This window comes from Coturnix japonica, chromosome 22 (genome assembly GCF_054131305.1).
Source record: "Coturnix japonica strain WE chromosome 22, WE-NBRP24, whole genome shotgun sequence".
NCBI lineage: Eukaryota > Metazoa > Chordata > Aves > Galliformes > Phasianidae > Coturnix > Coturnix japonica.
In genome coordinates, this window is record NC_140684.1 from 6,620,848 (window position 1) to 6,641,550 (window position 20,703).

General features: G+C 44.2%; 1 protein-coding gene across 11 annotated transcripts in view; it reads right to left on the reverse strand.

Annotated features, from left to right (window-relative positions):
• TPST1 (tyrosylprotein sulfotransferase 1) overlaps positions 1–20,703 on the reverse strand; it is a 26,380-nt gene continuing 5,677 nt past the window's right edge. For 3 of the 11 annotated variants that reach the window (XM_085522283.1, XM_015880589.3, XM_085522284.1), the window contains exons 2-6: positions 15,851–16,794; positions 9,968–10,166; positions 3,282–3,332; positions 1,115–1,162; positions 1–585 (exon numbers count right to left, since the gene is read on the reverse strand). In XM_085522283.1, coding sequence (XP_085378409.1) covers positions 1,145–1,162; positions 3,282–3,332; positions 9,968–10,166; positions 15,851–16,695 — 1,113 coding nt within the window. In that variant the 5' untranslated portion in view covers positions 16,696–16,794 and the 3' untranslated portion in view covers positions 1–585; positions 1,115–1,144. Of the gene's footprint in view, positions 586–1,114; positions 1,163–2,144; positions 2,219–3,281; positions 3,333–9,967; positions 10,167–15,850; positions 16,795–17,577; positions 17,600–18,177; positions 18,308–19,493; positions 19,905–20,703 lie in introns of those variants that run through there. The other 8 variants (XR_014936550.1, XR_014936548.1, XM_085522287.1 and 5 more) reach the window with 6 other exon arrangements.

A 20,703-nucleotide genomic window follows, 5' to 3' on the forward strand; every position in this document is an offset into this window, starting at 1 on the left:
TCACATTTAAAGCATTTATTTTGAAAAATAAAATACAAAAGATCATTGGATTGTAATTATACATGTCATTTATCTTTGTTTTTGTTGTTTTTCGATGTTTTTTTTTTTAAATAAAAAGATATTTAAACCATTTCCACACGCCGATAAAACAAAACCGTTCCACCAAAAGCCGTTTAAGGACGAGCACAGATCACTCCTCTGAAAGCTTCATACACCGAAAACCAAACTGCTAAAGGGAGAAAAAGACCAAAGAAAGGGCCCTTGAGGATGGAGGATTGGGCTGGAGACGACAGAACAGCAATCTCAGACACAGGCCTTGTTCTGTGTTTCTGAATCCCTCAGAAGTAGCTGTTTACATGTAATACGGCTCTACATTTAACTGTGATATTATTTTTTTTGTAGTATTTTTCTTTTAAACAGGCTTGCATGCGCTCACAACAACGAAACCTTGAACAGAAAGAGAAGAGCATGGAAGGAACGGGGGAGAGATCTGTGGGAAAGGCAGGCCATGAGCAGTAGGCCCCATTGATCCCAGTGGGACAGTCCTTGTAACATCACTTCCATTGAGAAGGCAGCAGCGTTCTGCTAAAGAAAAAGAAAAACAAAGAGGTTTTTTGGGGGCTCAGCGCAGTGTTGTTCTCATCCTTTATAGCATTATTAACTGCATGACAACAAGCAACCACCACTACCTCAGTGTGTGAAGCTACAGTTAAATGCAGGGGAGCCATTAGGAGCTGCCTTCCCAGTTCTGCTGTCAGACTTCTTCCCATAAACACATCCAGGCACAAATCTGAACTTCCACTTGCACTGTGTGGCCACACATTGATATCTACACTGGCTATATTCAAGCTGCACAGTGCTTTTGGATATAGAAGGCAACCAGTTTAAGTGCTATAGACTGTAATGAGCCATGCAGAACTGCACGGTGACTCTTAAACCACAAACTATGCTCTTGTAGCTCTCACCTTGATGTGATTTTACAGAATCAGAACCAAGACCTTTGTTTTCTTATTTTTCTTACCCAAAATCTTGAGTGGAGTTCAGCAAGCTTAAAAAGATCATTTCAACTACACCAAGAGCAGCAAATAAACAAGACGGCAAGCATTTCTATTACCTTCTGTGCAAGAAATTCCCATTGTATCTTCTATTCCATGGGTTCAGTCTGTTAAGTAAATAAATAGAATAAAATGAGCAATATTCCATTGGAGAAAAAGACAGCAGCAGCACCAATGCATCATTCAGCTGTTTGGTCACATTACGTTAATATCATTTTAGCATGACAGTGAAGCAGAACACGTCATCAGAGTTAATTTCACCTCCAGCTTCAGCATCTATCTTTTCAGAAGCCTCCACTTCAACAAGCTGGGCTTTGCTTTTTGCAAGAATCTTTGGATCAATGTGCTGCCAATGAGGTAAACCCTGCAGTCACACCATGCTACCTAAAGGTGGCCTTTAGGAGATTCCCATTTTGCACCTTTCCTATTATACGGACTGCAAGATGACACTCGCTAGAAACACTGGACTGTGATCTTCTGACACAACACAAAGTAACTGGAAAATATAGCTTGATCTAATGGATGCTGCAGGCAAATGAAGGATGATCTGTTTTGCCAGCAGACCGTCATTACACCACACACTCAGCTTTCAAGATAGCTCACCCCCTGCATTTGCCAGAAATCCTTATCAGCAATATTTCATCTTTTTGTTCTGACACACCCTCAGTTTGCAGCTGCAACTGCCTGTTACACTGCAGGCAATCTTGAACTAAACACAATAACTGCACTTGAAAGCGTTATGGAATAACTGCAGCACACTTCCTCAACGCAGCCTGCTAACGACAACTTTGAAGCAGCACATACTGAAATAGTTTTCTTGCCATTAAGCTGCATAGACACACTGGCCAGCAGTTGAGAGTGAACAATGCTGTGAGCAGCAGCACACTTAGCTGCGTGGTGCCAGATCCTTAATGGTGTTCTATTAGCTGAGCACAACCAGCCAAGCACGAGCGCTGACTGCTGGGAGGGTGAGAGCACGCAAACATCCAGTCAGAGTGCAAAGCCCACATTAAAGATCACACACAGGTTTATCAGAATGATTTGGTGCCCACAGCAAAAAGCTACGTTCCAAAAACATGAGACACACACTACAGCTAATCGACTTCACTGATCCACGTTCATTTTATCTTGCCACGAGACCTCCTTTCTACTGTCTTCTTTAGCTGGAACAAAAGAAACCAGTTTTCTTTTTTTAATAAGCTGATTTTCATTTGAAAGGCTTGAAGAAGTCTCAATGTCTGTGCATGGCAGACTCTGTGTATTTCCGAACCTTTACACCCAACAAGTCATATTCAAGGAGACTTTTCCCAGCATTTGGGAACCAAAGTCAAGAAAGCTCACGCCTGATGCTTGAGTTAACACAGGCTGCTTACATTTACACTCTCAATAAGTTTCTGTACTGTCCGTATCATTAATGATGGATACAGAAACAAAGAAATAATGGCACTGTAGATAATGTGCCTACTTTGGCCATGGTCACAAAAATCATGGTCACTCTAAAGGCTTCTGCTGGGGCTAATGAGAGGTGAGGGTATCTCACTGCACACATATAGTAAAATATGGAGGCAGGGAGCCCCTGCAGTGTTTTCTCTCCAAACTTCGTAAAGCTGCACTCCTGGATACGCAGGACAAGTTGGAGGGGGGAAAACAAGGAAAACAAATATTTTTCTACTTAGCTTTACTTGAACACACCCTGAGACAGTAACAGCGATGAGCTGCTTCGCTTCCTGTTTTTCCTATCTAAGCACAACAGAGAGCACTTTAAACAGCACTTGGATGTTCAGCATCAATTAACAGCTTGCACAAGTGATACCTCTGGTTGGTTTTGCCAGATAAAGTAGCATTTTTTTCCTTTAAATCCTCATTATTTCTCTCTGCTATCTGTGCTGTATTTGGCTTTAAAGCTTTCAGTGCATAACAACAAAAGGTGACGTTCCTCTACAAATAACAGCTTGGTCTATGTAAGAAAATATACTCAATGCCTCCAGTTTCATGGCAGTCTTCAATCAGCTGAGGACTGCAGGCTCAGCACTAACATGAGAGTTAAACCTGCATCCCAAAAAGCCTCAGGGCAGCTGAGTGAAGGACTGGGAGCAATGGAGATGCAGTACCATAGAAAAGCTGTTCACAGCCCTTCCTTTCAAGTCCAACAGCAAATCAAAAGTATAACGTGTTAATAAGGCTGTTTTCAGAGCGTCAGAAAGGAAATGAACTGAGCACCGTTACCTGTGGCACTTCTTTAAGAAAGTCAGGAAGCTGAAATTCACCTTTAAAGACCTGAGGGAAAAGAAAACAAACAAAACTATTTACTATTCCAAGCCAGCACTCACTGATGTTGGAAACACTAAAGAGCTTGTTAAGGGGGAAAAAAGAAAGGATTATTCTGGTTTATTATGACTGGGATTTTATTATTACCTGGGAACTTCCAGTTCTTAAACATTCACGTTTTACAGCTTCAAAACTTGACAGTTGTCACTCACACAAACACAGTCATTGCTCTTGAACAAATTCAACTCCCACAAAGGCTGGGAAAGCCCATAACAACTTCAGCTGAAATGGCCGATGCTCAGCATCACCTTCCATCCCGTTTCACACACATCCATCCCTTTATTTACACATCCAGGTCTGTCAGAAAGTTCCAGCAACTCCCATGTTGGTGGATTCCTACAGCTGCAGCCTCACCACCAGCCTGACTTTATGTGTTTGTCACGACCACAATTCCTCACTTTTTAGAGCACAGCATCACTATTGAAACACTGCTCTGCAGAATGAGAGAGCAGTAAATACTCTCAGACATACCAAGAGCCACACCAAACAACTGTTCCCACTATCTGACCAATTAGGAAATAAGCTGGTGATGGATTGCCTTCTCTCTTGAGGATGCTTCTTAAAAGCTGTTTGCTTCTGAGATCAAACTGGAACACATTACAAAGCAGGGGGTGGGGGGAAAAGGAAGAAAAAAGGGTTCTGGATTTGACAAAAATAAGAAGAATAGAATGGAGGAGTTTTACCACCATCCTTCCTGCTGAACCAAAAAGACTGAACAGCAGTTTTTGTGTGGCTGTAATCACATACAACCCAAATCCACAAACCTACTTCAAAATGCCACAAAGCCATAGCATGGCAATGGAGCTGCTCCAATGCATCACTCTGAGTTGAGATGCCTGGTCTGCAAGCTGCTTCAAAGGAAGACAACTCAGGAACTCCAGGGATGCTTATTAACAACATCTGCTTTCCCTGCCTTGCTCTGAACAGATGACCAGAGCCTGAAGGCCATTTGGTCAGTGCCCTGCAGTGGCCCACATCTGCTGTGTCAGCTCCCAATTTCCTGCCTGTAGGGCTGCTCGCCCCAAAGCACATCTGCAGCATTAAACTTGGTGCATGACTCATGATGGAGGAGCTGGAAGCTCTCCTTGCTCTTTATCACTAGGCTAAACACATCCAAACAGCCAGCCCCAACATTAGGGTAGGAATTATTACACATGTATAACACAGAATGCTGCTCCTCCTGATATCTCATAGAAATAGAAAGACTGACTCAGCGATGGGCAAAGCTTTCATTTACATACAGTTTGGGGATACGGTCATTCCCATGGTAACCTTAATGAAAGCCACACCGGTCAAAAATTCAGCGTGCGGCTGTTGGAGCCTGGATACGTAATAAATAGTTATAAATGAAGAGGAGTATTTCATATATTTAGGCTTCTAAGCAGAGCGTTAAGATGTGGGCTGAGTTCTGGAGAGCAGGAGTGGACATTACAAATCATCAGAATCACCACATCAAAATGCTGCACAACAAGCTGGGCAGAGCTCACTGCGAAATGCAATCCTTTATCAGACTTATGCCAGAGCCGGAGGGTGCAGACAGCCTTCACTGCAGGTCTGCTGGAACCCACTGCAATCCTCAGCTGAGCATCTTTAACAGCAATACTGATAATGATGCCATACTATGGTTTGTGCAGAAGAGAAGTGACCAAAACCACGTCTTTCACCCTGAAGGACTGCTTCTCTTTTCCTCTCCTGCAAATATGATCTCATCCTAATAGAAATACATATCTAAAATGCATTTTTTCCCCCCTTCTGCCCTAAAAGCCGTACCATCATAATGCTCTTTTACTCCTAATAAGCATCAATAGCAGGTAGTCAAAGGTATCAACCCAATGTCATTAAGAAAAATAATGACAGTAATATCATAGCCTGGAAAAGTCAAATGGCTTTTTAGAGGCACTTGATTATACTGACATGAAGTATCTCCATTCCACATCAGAACCTGAGCCACGACAAGCCTGAGAAGCTGCTGCTAGATTAGGCTTAAGACAACTGTATGCAATTCTCATTCAAAAGCAACATTATCTACAGTTCTGGTTTTGTCAGGATTCAGACCGCATACAAACTAGTTTAAAGGAGTTCCAAAAATGGCGAGTGGTCCCTTCTGGATGAGTAACCAGGGATCAGCTGCAGCCCCGAGATCCATAGAACAATGACTCCATTTGCAGCCAAAGAAATTAAGAGGTTTCAGACTCAAATTTCTTTTCAGGCCAGCTTCTAACTCTAAAACACATTATTTGGAGTGTGGCAGCACAGAGGCTGGAGCAGGATATTGGAATGGTTTCCATCCCAAGCAAGAATTCAGTAAAATAGAGAAGTTGTGTTTACTATTTCTAAGGGAATTATTTTGCAAGCCCAAATGGATTTCCAAAGGGAAGGGGGGGAAATAATGTGAAGTCCAAGTCAGGCTGCTGGTCACATTATTCAAACCACTCTACTTAAAAATAATCCCCAAACAGTCTTCTAGCTAAACTAAATGCACTTTTGTTCTCAAAAAGAGATCAGAATAAAGCAACACATTCAGTTATCTGAGAAGAGCCTCAGAAATACACGAGGAAAGATGAGAGAATGAAGAGGGAACTCTGAGAGGTGCAGCCTACAGAGCAGCAAAGATTTCAGACAGGCCATTACACATCCACCAAGAGGCAGTTTGCAGCCTGACTTCACTTCGTGCCTTATTTGTTAGCAGCTTTATGCCTCAGGAAGCACACGGCTGTGGGGATGGTGAAAAGCAAAGCAAAAAGAAAAACATAACTCCAGAGAAAAGCAACACAGCTGGGAATGTCCAGGCTGGAAACAATACCTACCAAATGTGCTGTTAGGCAAAGAGAAAGAGGATGCCCCCAAGGCCAGGATGCCCCATCCCTGCAGGCATTCAGGGCCAGGCTGGACGTGGCTCTGGGCAGCCTGGTCTGGTGGTTGGTGACCCTGCACACAGCAGGGGTTGGAACTGGACAATCACTGTGGTCCTTTCCAACCCCGGCCACTCTGTGATTCTATGATATTGAGGAACTGTTGGTAGTCCTACAACCAACCAAGCAGAAAAAAACCCACTATTTCTTATTATAAATATCAGATAATAGCCAAAAAGCTCACTGCCTTCATGCTTACCTTATGCTAACCAACACAAATAGGGATGGATGGCTTTTTTCTCCCTAGGCTACTTGAGCAGCCTCTCATTACCACATACCTCTACAATTACATACGTTTGACAGCACAAGTAATTACGCAGCAGCACAGACTCACTTCACACCCTTTATCACAGATTGCATCTGGGCTTTTAAAGACAGAATCAAAGCCTTGAAATCACGTTCCTCCTGGACGTCTCAACACTTAACAGCAAGAGGCATTTCCTCGCGATTTAATATGGGCATGAAACAGGAGTTTATAGAAATCTGTTTCCCTGTAGATGTTAACTGCAGAAAACACCATCAACAGAACATAAAACAGAGACAGATAACAGCTTTCGGATGTGAAAAAGCAACGTACATTTAAACAGCCATGATGAAAACCATAACTTCTTCCTCAGTTCTGTACATTTCCGTCCCTCGATCTCCGCAGGGCGAGCAGCAAAACCTCGTGAAATGAACGACTGGAAAATGTATTCCTGGTGCTCAAACTCACCCAGAGGGAAGCGCGTGCCAAAGAAAATCTGATGTAAGCCATTGCAGATGTGAAAGGAAAGCGCTTGGCCAACCATAACATAACAACACGCCAGCTTCTGCTGGGCAGCATCAGAGCTGTGCAGCCACGAGCCCGTCCTCCCACCTCTGTGTGCTCTGTGATGCTGCTGGCACAGGCTTCAACACACACTCGTACTGATAAGGACGGATCAGACTCTGCCTACGTGGAGTGTAATATTTCAGCATACAGTGACTGAGCTTCCAGCTCAGGCAATTTGTTTGCGTTTTCTGCTTCATTTACACCCCAACACTCATTTGAGCAACCAGATGTTTGTTTCCTTTATGTTCAGGGCGTAGGATTTGTTCAATTCTAGGGGAAATAAAAGAGTGGTTTGTACCTGTAAGGAATGGAGCTGTGCAATTATATTAACAAAATTAACAGGCACAGCATTACTCAGAGCTCCACCCTGCACTCAGCTCCTTCTCTGAGACAAGGAGTGTCACACAGGACAACGCTGTCAGCTCTAACAAAAAGCAAACAAGAAGTTAATGGCGTCGTTTGTGAGAACATCAGAGGAACCTGTTAGATTTGTACTCCACAAACACCAACACTTACAGACACAGCATGCTCCATAACACCACATCGCACACTGTACACTGGAGGCCACCATGCAAAGAGATGGAGTTGCTTCAGGCTCTCTTTAACTCCTAAAACAAAACCAGAACTAACACAGTAGAGTATAAACACCACTATCATCTTCATGGCCTTGTGCTGCCACAGCAGCACAGCAAACCAACCCCAGCCCTCAGTGTCCCAGATCAGTAACATTAAAGTGAAAAAGCCAAGTTCAGCAGAGATCATTATTTTCCCTGCATTACCTGCAAACACACAGAAATTCTTCCACAAGTGCTGTCTTTTAGATGGTGAGAATCATCATTTTACTTCCATACTGAAGGGAAAAAGAAGTATTTAAACCTGTACATACATTAGTCACCAGAAGGGGGACAGAAGGAGAGGAGAATTAAAGCCAACGGGATTTAAGTGCTTGGAAAGCTCAGGGGAAACAACCAGCATCACGACAGCCATTCCCTTCCATCTTCCCAAACAACAGCCCTATGGTGTTGTGGGCACTTCACACTGCTGGTTCAGTATTTGAGTTGGAAGGGACCTGAAACAAGAGCTCTCTTTAACAATGAGAGAAACGTTGCTCCTTTAACACACCTAATAGCAATGAACTGGATAACTCAGCATCAGCCCAAGTCAGTCACAGTAAGGGTTACCACACTAACACAGCTCAGCTTTAGGAGCCCTAACTGCTTTAAAATCTGTTTTCAATAAGTGAAGTTCAAGTTCTGTACTCAGTTTAAAGTTCCCAGAGACCACAAAATACAAATATAATAGAGCTGCTTCCAAAAAAGTGAGGCAATAAACAGTCACTTGCAAGATTTATATGTATTATTATGACTGAAAAATAGCTGGAAATATTTCATTTAAGCAGCTTCACCTCCAGCAACCCATACAGTACAAAACTCTGCAAGGCTGTCCCAGGTGAAGAAACTTTAAGACAGCAAGAGCAAAATTAACAAGTGATTTACAAATACTGACCCTTCTTCTCCAAGCTGATGTATCAAGAAATAAAGGAGTGTAACGTTCCAGAAGGGAGAAGCAGACATTCATTCCCATGGCAGCCTACGCTACCTGTGATGGGTACATGAGGACACACCACAGCTCCCCTCCAGCTTTTCCCAAACACCTTAAACGTGGTTTGAAACACACAACCCCGACCCCAAACGTAAAGAAAAAGTTGTTGGGAAACAAAACAAAACACAGAATTTCTCAGGGATGAGTCAGCTCCTGCTGATCACCAAGCAGGATATTGGTTATTTCTATTAGGGCCGGCGTTTTGGCAGTTTTCTATGCAAGATGCCTGATGGCCAGGAAGTCTGACAGTGTAAAACTGTTTCAGTTGTATCAGTAAGAGATAATCAACTTTATATTATTGAATTACAGCGTAAATTTTCATCCTAGTCACTGTTTTTCACTATGCATTCACCGGTACGTGAAGATTTTGTGTTCCATTCTGGGCTAACAGCTATTCAATAAGTCAACCTACCATCCTCTAACGCATTTCTAACTGTTCTACAAGGGTTTTTCAGAGAGGGCTCCTAAAAAGAGAATGCAAAATGTTTAAAGGTTACACAAAACCTCTCAGCAAAGCAAACCAACCAGTCCTTAAACATCAGAACGCTGCTGAAAGTCAGTCCTTTCACATGGCTTAATTCAGCTTTTCCAGTGCTGAATTCACTGCAGCAGCAAAAGTCACCTTCTTTTAATACAGTATACATCCTCCAAAGGACAGAACTGAAAAGTTAATTATTCTTATTCCAAACAATGGTAATGAGCTTTTCAATGGATACCTCCGGGGGTAAACAGTTGTATAGCCGAACTATTCAAATTCCAGCTACATTAAATTCAGGCTAAAATCCTCATGTTTAGGTTAATCAGCACCAGACTTTCCACCGTCTTTTGTTTGTACTACAAAGGAACAGCAAAGAATTGGAACATTTGATATTCTGGTCATCCTGGGCTGTTTTCCATGGGTCACTTTGTAAATTTGACCATGAATTTGGAGAACAATTTTGTGAAAGAGCATATCCCAAACCTTATGTATAAAAAGTTGAGCTCATGAATCAAGTTTGATAATGGGACAAGACAGCCAGCTTTTATCCAGGGCTATCTGGACAGTTCTCAGGAGGCTCAGTTACATGCAGCAAAGAACACAACACAAGCCTGGGGTTGGAAGGAAGAGTGAAATGGGAGATGAACAGGAGCTGGACTTCCAGTCCTATGGAAGGAGGGTATCAGAAGGTATTGGAAGGTACTGGAAATGGACTGGAGGGATCTTTGACTCTAGAGCTCACATCCACTGGGTCAACAAATCAAACACAAGAATGCCTTACCCTTCTGGTATTTTCCACAACTTTTTGATCTGGCTTCCCATAGTTTGGTGGGTTGGCATACGGATCATAGCCCAGTTTTGCCAGCATGGGTGCGATCACCGGCATGTCCTGCAGAACATCAGCAGGGATCTTCCCAACCCACTTCGACAGCGCTTCCACATTGACTGGCTTGATGACTTGGTCAGTAGATCTTTCAACTCTGCAGGGGGAGAAGGAAACGTTATATTCTGCACTCAACCAAGAGTTGCATCTTCACTGGCAGTAAGTGAACTCAATGCCTTTGGTTTTCTTTCCCACCTTCCTTCTCTTTCTCAAAACTTCTGTTTCCACAGGGCTGCTGGGAAGTTTTACTACACAAGGCTAAAATAAGAATGATTAGCACAACATCCATCCATGCTTCCTGATTTAGGCTTTGACAGAGAATGTGCTGAAGCAAGTCCTTGGCAAATGCAAAGCACACACACACCTACATACAAAGCTGTTTTCCCACTGACCTACTCACACATTTAATTGGCAGTAGTAGAGTCTTAATTGCTCTTGAAAGTTGTATTCTAAATTAAAATCCATGTTTCGTTTATTCTTCCCCTCATATTGTGACTAAACTCTTCATTTTCTTTCATGGGACACACATAACATTTCCAGGGGCACTTTCGAACACCAAACCATGTTCACACGAAACTCAAATGAAAGATGCTTTATGAAAAGACCAGTGGAGCTGACAGAGATAAAGGCTGTCATCATATTCTGTATGATTACTTTAAGTGACCGATGGTCACACAACTCTTAAAGGAAGCAAGTGAATGATCCCAAATGTCATACCTACTGTATGTAGAAAATGGGTTGTTCCTCATTTAAACCAGCCATCCAAGTCTTTCATTCTTGCACCCCACTTATTGCTGTGTGGGGCTCTTTCTGTTTTATTTTTATTTTAAAGGAAGGAATCTGGCACTGCTTTGCTTTCCCACGTTCCTTGCTTCTTTTAGATAAGAAGACGCCAAACCACCTCCTCTCCACAGGCCAGAAGCACTCAGAGCAATCTGAGGCTCTCAGACTTTGTTCTGAACTCAGGGCACACAAGGATTTGGGATGACAGGGGGCTCATCTTTCCTTTAAGGCAGGTTAAGATGAGATCTGTGTATACAGAATGCCCAGAGGAACATCTACATCTGCACTGCAAGTAATGCTGCGAGGTGTGCCTTGCAAGAATTTAATCTCAGAAAGCCCTACCATATGGAAAACAAAACTAAAAGAGACGTACAAAGGATAACAGCACCACCTCATCTGCATGAGACAAAGCATGAGAATACAAAGATTCAAATTAACACTCCGGCAGCTAATTATTGAGTTCCACAGCAGGCAGAATGTGAGAAAACATTCTGAGAACAACACTCCTTCAAAACACTCCTTCATTCTTCCCAACAGTTTGTGAGACAAAAAGCCTGAAGTCAGACTGCTCCTCCTCAGCCCAGCCCAACATCTCTTCACCAACGCTGTGAATTTGGCCACCTACAGCAGCAGCACAGAACGGCTTTGGTTGGAAGGGAGCTTAAAGATGATTGAGCTCTGATTGCAGCTCAGGCTGATTGCCCACACATGGCCTGGGCCACCTCTGGACATAGGAAGGAGGATGCCACAATAAGCAGGAATGGGTTTGGCCAACAGCTCAATGGAACCCCAAAGTAGTAAGAGCCATGCAGCAACTCGGTCCTACATTAGGACGCATATGGATATCTTGTCCTGAAGCAAAAGCACGTTCCAAATGCGAACGCTGTGCCCCACTGACATTCCAATCCTTGGTAACAATAAGCTCAGCACGAAACAACTCCCAGCAGTGAGAGACAGGCAGGCGGCTGCAGAGCTCACCCAGAAACACAGCACTGCACATCCAGTCCGCTGCTGAGATCCTTCTCTGTCCTTTCAATTCAGATGGATCAGAATACAACAGTTAATGGGGAAGACCCTTCAGATCAAAGAACATCGGAGGACTATGGAGGGCAGAGAGAGATGGGAGACATCACAACAAAGCAAAACAAGAAAACACAGCAAGCCTTGGCTAAACTGGTTGTGGATGCATGTAGCAAATGCTGCCTGGTCAGCGCCTCCAGGTTCCATGTACAACTGCAGGAACAGGCTGGGCTCTGAGAGCAGCTGGTAACTCCAACCACTTCCACCACCGTCCTACAATAACATGGAAAAAAGGTATTCACTAAAAATATATTCTGAAGCTATTCTGCCTAGACAGCTATTTTCACAATGAGCCCAATAAAAATGCTATTAAAGGCCTGACAGCTCTTTGCATCAGTGGTCACCACAGCTGTTTCCAGTTAGCAAGCAAATGCCAGAGCTATATTAACAATACTGGTTACAGCATGCAGCCCAGCCATAACACATTCCTCCAACAGAACGGCCACGCTGGCAATGACTTCAAACAACAGGTTCTGCACTATTGGTCATTCCGTGATGCACAACCTTGCAGTGCTCCTTAAGTAAGAAGCAAAAGAAGGAGAGGGGAATACTCAGTAAATAGAAACGCAGTGAGACTAGAGCTGGGTCAGCAGTAATCGGAGATTGCTGAGCAAATGTAGGAGAGAGAGCAGCCAAGTTTCCTTAAGCCAAGCAGCCAGGAGGAAGACACAGAGTCGGATTCTTAAGTACGAAGTGTCCAGTGCCTCTCATTGCTATTGAAACTATTGCATAAGAGCTGCTGAGTTTGGAGCAAGAGAAAACGGAGACGGTTCACTTCCTGAGGAGCTGTGCAGGTCACCTGGTGGCTGGTTTAGCTTGGCAAGAGAAGTTACGTGCTTTAAGGCTGTGCAGAGCTGCAAATAAAGCATCTCACGCTGACCCAGAGCCCCATTCCAACACACACACTGCATATCACAGTACTGGGTAATAGCACTGCTGCAAGATCTTACTGAGACTCTGCAATCCCCTTCTTGAAGTGCCTGTAAGCATTCCAAGGGAACAGGCACTTGAGACATTTCCAAAGCCCCACAGCAATCCTGACACCTCCAGCCATCTCACATGGGGCCTTTCCATCCCATCTAACACTCCAGCCATCCCATGTGGGGCCTTTCTGCCCCATCCAACACCTTGCAGGACGTGGGGAAACAGTTCAACCCAGCTCTTCCCTGCTGTGCTATGAGGCTACAGCTACTAAAGCAATGTCACACTGAGATTGCTCGGTCCTTGAGAGATGCTTCTCCTGCCAGTAAAGCAGTAATGTGATTTGAGTGATCTGATTTGAATGCATCGTTACAGAACAGCTTGAATACGGGGCCAGCAGGCTCCGTGAGAAGACAGTGTTGTGTGTGACAGACAGCTCTGCTCTGGATTTCCTCAGATGATCTCAGAGATCATCTTCAGTGCTGCCCTTTGGAAAGGCAGGTGGGTAAAGCTATGGGCAGAGTGTGGAGCCAGGCCTGGAGCCGGCTGCTTCAGCTGGAAGAAGGTGATATTCACACACTGCAGCACGGAGCGCTCCCAGATAAACCTCAAGGGAAACTCTGTGCTGCAAGAGAACAACGCAGAATTGAACCCGAGCCTGGAACTCAACACCTGAGGCCATAAGGAATCTGTCTGCAGCTGGGAATGTGCCAAATGCAACCTGACAGAGGGAAAGCTAAGTGCTGCGAGGTGTGTTTTGTTCAGCTGTCAAAATCTGATAAGCTGTAGCACAGCCCCTGAAGCTCATAGTAAAATGTGTGGGAAGGATCCATCTGCAAAGCAGCTCCAGGGCAGCGAGGAGATGGAGATGTCAATGGGGTACAACAAGGAAATCAGACTGGGGAACCTCGTGCTCCCTTTGCACAACTTCAATTAGCATCGTTTAACGACACAAAACAGACTTGCAAGTTACAGAATTTCATTGGCACTGTTTGTTCTGCAGCCCTCTAAAGACTGAGTCACTACAATCATTATCAAATTATAAAGGTCTCTTGCAACTGGAAACCAAATCTCGCCATGTATTTCCAAGGGTATTTGATTAGACAGAAACACCACAGACATAACATTAACAACCCCTCTATCCCCTACTGCCAAAGCCTCCTGAACTAACAAAGTACTTCCACGTATAATCCAGCAAGAAATAGCAAAGCCATCCAAAACCTGAACTGAGGGTCCCAAAGAAAAGAATGCTTAGAGACAAATTGAAGTCTGGCCTGGATGACCTGAGAGGTCTCCTCCACCCTTAGCAATTCTACAGCTCCATTCAGTGGGCAAAGTGGGGATGGGCTGGTGGTTGGACTGGACACTCGGTGGCGTTTTCCAACCTTAATGATGCAATGATTCGATGATTTTAAGTATGAAATCTCAAAGTTTGATTCAGGAACATTCCCAAAGTCACATTTAACTCTCGGCATTACGTTCTCCTGACTTTTAGGGACGTGAACAAACATTCTCAACTCTTCACATCCCATTCCTCCAGATCCAGCAAGAAATACTACTTGAAACCGTGTGAATTCCGTAAGGCTACTGAGTTTTATAGTCTAGAGGCCCATTAATTTTTACAAACCCTGATCTGTGAGCCGTAAAGCAGTAATAATTCACTGCAAAAGGCCTTCAGCATGGCTATTTTTACAGGATGCTTAACAGAACTTGGCAGCACCTATTTATGGCAGTAAAAGTCAGCCTGCTCCCCCCCTCAGCCACCACTGTGAAGCAGTAACATAATACAGATAGCAGAAGAGTGGGTACAGTACAGATACAGCTTGCAGAGACACACAACAGCACACGGCTCCAAATTAACACCATCTGAAGGCTTCCATCTGCTAACAAACAAGGCTGCAAGAAAAACAAATCTGGTTGGGATGCCTTCTTGATAGCAGCATCCAATTTGATCACTGCTTTCAATCGTAACCCCCCCTACAGTACACTGAAAACCACACACAACAAAAAGGCACTGCCCAAAATAAAGGAAAAACCTTCTTCTAGCTTTTATCTCTCAAAACTTCAGCTTTAGCTGAGATCCCAAGCCATGCTGCCTGCTGAGCAAGGTGCCTCTGCTATTCTAGTGCACTTGGTCAGTGATGAACAGTAGAAAAGCAGAAGCTGGGGGATTTAACTGTGAACGTTTTGCTGCTACAATATGGCTTTATAATCAACACTTTAGAACTGTAAGTGACACACGATCTGTCAGATTGATCTGCAACAGCAAAAAGAAAAGCCAAAAATACCAATAAATAAGGAAAGCAAAACATAAACACCCCAACCATCCCCCCCCCCTCCTAAAGACTGATGTTTTATAAGCACAGCTGGATTTCTATTCCTGAAAGTAGTTAGGTCAGACACACAGATGGTGTGACAGACTACTAAGATTCGTCTCCAACGAGGTTAATTTTATTCAGTGTTCGTCCTCCGAGGAGAACAACAGAACAACGTGCCAATTCTGCTTTCTATTTTGCTGGAACCATTCCTCAAGTTTCCTGGAAGAGTACGTCCTTGGCAAATACACCTCAAGGGCCAATCCTGCATTGACAGCAATAATGAAGCTCCTGAAATCACACGGGTGATCTCACTAGGGCTAACAGTGCCAGTCTAGACAAAAATGGTATAAGTTTATTTGGGGGCAAAGGGGAAAGCAGAGCTCTGGTGGAGGAAAGGCTGATGCGTGATTAAATTCAAGTTAGAGTGACCTTAAAGTACAAGCTAGTTCACATGGTCCATACATACCATGTTGGAGGGACAACTGCTCAGAGTTCACCCAAGACAGCAGAGCAATAATTAACAGTCATTCCCATTTTGCATACAATCTGCAATACAAATCAACCCCCCAAGGTATTACAAGCTACTAAAGAACTGAGTTGTGACTGGTCTTTCATATGCAAAAGGCCCTATTTTATCTTTCAGATCAATAAAAGATAAGAGAGGAATGCTCATACTCACTTGGAAAGAGAAACACCCCCAGCTTTTCCAATCATTTCTTCGTGGTGCAGCACTGCTTGGTTCCATGGGATGCGAAGGAACTTTAAGAGAGTTCTCATCCACCTTTCAGGATGCAATACAAGCTGTTCGTAATGTACCAGCATACATCTTTCAAAGCCAACCTCCATACACTGGTTATACATAGTTTCTATAGCACGATTCCACTTGGTCAAACAGTCTCTGTAGCTGTTGAGGTCAAAGCCAGCTATTGTGACTTTCCGAGATATCATGGAATGTACAGACGCGCGACCATCCCGCACCATTAGAAGAAATTTGGCATTGGGGAAAATTCTAGCAAGATAAGTTAAGGATTTCAGAGCAAAAGGGTCTTTGTTACACAAATAAGGTGCCGGCTCCCCATGCTTCACGATGATTTCCAATAAAAACGCTTGCATGGCTGAGTCCAGGACCTCATCTGTGACTCCAGCTTCATCCAGCCGGATCTTCTCTTTGCTTGACCTTGCCCACATCTGCTTCACTGCCAGAATTCGTGGGATAACCCTCGTCTCCTCACCACATCGAATATCCGGATGAGCATCAAGCATGGCACGCATTAACGTAGTGCCGCTTCGAGGTACCCCTCCAATAAATATTAAAGGCATGTCTTTGTTGTAAGCAAAGGTTTTGTTTGTGTTCCCATTAGGAGCAGTTCTCACTGTGCTTCTCACACTCTCCAGCCGCGCCGGCTGGCTGCGTTCCTCTATGCGATGGTGACACTCCATGGCGTGCTGGCCCAAGTAGAACACTGTCACTGAGCTGATGACCAGGCACGCCAACAGCAAGTTCTGCTTGAGTTTCCCAACCATTTTGATAAAGACCGCCGCTTCAAAATGAAGAGAGCTTCTATTGCAGATTTCTTTCTAGCTCATGTGCCATGGAGATCCTGATCCAAAATAAATTTGGGTCTGGGGAGAGAAAAAAGAAGAATTAACGACTACAGTGATACATCAGCACCAGAAATACCTGATGGCATTCAACACAGTTATTACCTCCTGATGCTGCATTAAGGCTACTAGATGCAACATCTAAAATACAAAGAGCCAATCATGGAAAGTCCTCTTGTCTACCATGGCAGCAACACAACAGATAAGGAGATGCATGATTGTAAGTGCTATTTACATAGAAGTTCCCTGGCATAGCTCAGCAGTATAACCATTGGATAACTTGTGTTACACTTTGCAGTCAAAGACATCATTTGTATGGGACTTTAGAATAGGGAAAACCAACCATTAAGGCACTTTTATTCACTAAGTGCGGAACCTGACACACTCCATTCCCTTCAGAGAGCACCAGATGACAGCAGAAGACAATTCACACCTACTTCATCTGACTGTGAGACTCCAGTTTTTGATCCTGGGCTTAAAGCAACAAAGAGAAACAGTTCCCAGTAAGTAGAGGACGAATCTATTTTCATTTCAAGAGAAGCTTTGGTGAAAGAAGTGGACGGTCACTAAGAACTGAAGGCAGAACCCAAGAGTGAAGTTGACTGGGATAAAAATTAAGACCAGTCTTCAATAGCCGACATACTGAATATATGAGAGAGAAAAACAGGCCCTGTTCTCAGCCAGAACACCAGCAGGAAGAGGTAAAGCCTTCTATAATTTCAAGCCTTGTATAATTTCAAGCCTTGTATAATTTCAAGCCGTGCAATAAAGCATTCCCAGAACAAAGCATATACTGCATTCTACCTTCAAAGAGCAACTGTGCTCCTTTCAAGCAATGCTGCTGCACTTTCTTTTAGTCTCTTCTACATTACCTAGACAGATCTGCATTCAGTGTATGACAGTGGGCATGGCAGGAATGTGATGATCTTAGAGGTCTCTTCCAACCTTACTGATTCCATGACAGCCAGCACCTCCCCCCATCCAAAACCTAACACTTGGAAGTTAAGAATATGAATGCATTGTTATTTTACAAAGAGGTTTATGGCAAGTACTCCCATGACAAATCAAAAGGCAATGGACAATACTAGTAAGACGACCACGCTCCATAAAGCATCCTGGCGGTCACAGCCAGGAGTTTATAGTTACACTCATCCCACATTTATAGTATGGAATGGAAATACACGCTGTACAAAAAAGGTTTAACTGCTACATCACAGCATAACCTCCCTTCTGGTTCTACAGTGCAGCACATAAATCATTCAGTCGGTTTTAAACCCTTCCAACTATCACAAAACAATGGAGAAAAGGCAAACCAAGGATAACCACTCGTCTCTTTCCTGAGGTGTCAATAATGTTCCACATTAAGCCCGCTCTCAGCTCTGTGAATTAAGCAGTTACCATTACCTGGTGACAGAGCATATCTCAGTACAGTTCAAAGTGAATTCAGCCACAACTAAAGCTCTGCTTCTCTCCTGTAAGTTATTTCCACATAGTTATGGTACCATCTGCTACAGTGATGGGACAACTCAGTGCCTGGAAACAAGTGAGACATCAGATCACATCAGCAACGTGCATAAGTCTGAACAAAAGCTTCAGATAGAAACAAAAGGGTTAAAATCTGTTGCTGAATCCCAACTCAGACACCTACAGGAAGGATGAAGAACAAGCCATGATTTACAGTGGGTACCAATGGTTCTATCCAGCACCGGCTGGGACAGAATTACAACCTCACCTCCCAGCTGACTTCATTTGCTCACAGTGCCCTCAACCCTGAACATTTACCTTTTCCTTCCATATAAGTTATTGCACAGACAGCTCCCTTACCTGTGCTCTGTGTTTCTGGAGACACGAGCCAGCCTGAAAACCGACTCTTCCTCTCCAAATTCAAATGAAATTAGCCTTCTAATTGCTACTTTAAACACGAGCTCGCTTCTCAGAGCCGAAACAACTCACTGAGCAGCATGAATCACAGATGCTTTTCATTGTGAGCAGCTCCGAGCGCTGAGGTTCTGCTAACATTTGGATGACAGCTGCCTCCATGCTTTTCCATCCCCATCAGCAACAATCCTCAATGTCCAACCCCAACCACCCCACCATGTCCACAGCCCTCAGTGCCTTGTCTGGTTCTGGAATATCCCAGGGGTGGTGACCCCCCTCCCTGTGCAGCTGTGCCACTGCAGCAATGCTCTTTAGAGAAGAAATTGTTCCTCATTTCCAACCTGAATTTCCCATTATGAAACCCACAGCCACCACCTCATGTCCTATGAAGTCTCATTACACTTCACATGCTGCTCCCTGCTGAAGAGGCGGCTTAACTCTACCTTAAATATATGGATATGAGCAGAAGTACATATACACACACAGTTCAACCCACAGCTCCACAGCACTGAAAAGCAGAACATCTCTCTCTTGAGCAAACCCAGCATGCACACAATTTCCAGTCAGGGAAGGAAACTGTTCTGCTTAAACCAGCAAACGACACCCAAAATGTCTTTAAACGCTTTAAGAAACAGCAAAGATTTAGTTAAAAGTGCTCAGAAAAGAGCTAACGCAACAGCAGGATATTCTACTGCAGAGATAGAGATGTGCAAACATTGACACCAACCCTGATGTGATTTGGTTTGAGTACATTCTATAAAAGTCACTTCTCAAACGGAACCTCCAAGATAAAACACCGAACCAAGGACATCCTTCACCTTCCGAACAGGCAAACAACCAACCTGAAACTGCTAATGCATAAACTCAGAGCATCACTGAGTGCCCACAGTTGGTTGGACCCGTCAGGACCATTGAATCCAGAGTTCAGTAGCTGAACACTGCAGGAAATCCATCACTCTGTGCATTGGTATCGGACCAACAGAACCAAGCTGAACAACAGCAGCAAGGCAGGTGAGCAAAGGCTGCAACACTCCATCCCTGGGGTTGGTGAGACACAGGGATGAGTCACTCCCAGCAGCAAACACTGTGAGCACCACAGTCTGCCATTGGGTTCCTAAATTACCATTGACTGCTCACAAAAGCAGCAAGAAAATATAATGCAGTAACTTTTGGGAAGCTCAGTGATGCCAAAAGCTGAAATACTATAAGCAGGAGGAGTTATGCTGCCCTATGACCTTCCATGCTGTTGTGTGCCTGCAAGCAGTGCTTGGAGCATGCAACTGCCATAAAGCATAGCAAGACCAGGGCCCTGTGAGCCAGGAAACCAACAGAGGAGCTGACAAAACAGCACTGCTCAGCAAACCAATGTGCTCTGCAAGCCAGCAAACTCCCTGCTGGGCCCCAAGATACGCGTCAAGCTCTTCAAGATAAGTGTGACAGATGGAAGTGACTGCCCTGCCAGCAGCTCACAGACCCCACCTTCGTCCTCTCCATCAGTGAGAGCTCTGGAGAGCATCAACACCGACCTGCAGGAGAGCTGCAAGCCAATAATGCTCTGCTAACAGCTGGCAGCATCTTACAATCACAGCCAGGCAATCTGCTGGCCCTTGCATAGAAGTTGAGCTTTGAAAAATAGTGGGCTCTTTACTCCACTAAAGGCACAGACCACTCTTAATCAAACTAATATGATTAAAAACAAACCAACAACTACAGGAGCACCACAACATGAGCTGAAGGTGAATCGCAGCGTGCTCAGCAGCAGGTTTTGAATGAGAGATGAAAACAAACTCCCAGCAAATACACATGCAACAAAAGCACACAGAGCTGGGATCCACGCGCTGCAGGACGTGAAAGCACAGCTACACACAGCACTGCATGCAACTGGATTTACTTCCAGAAAAGTCAGACCTATGAGTCAGCCCTGAGATGTCAGCAAAGCAGAATAACCGCTTTGTTTCCTCGCTGTGCACACTGCGGCTCCCCCCGTGCACTGGGTCAAGACCTATTTTCCTCAAGTTCATCCAAAAAAAGGCTGAAGGTTTCAGTATAGAG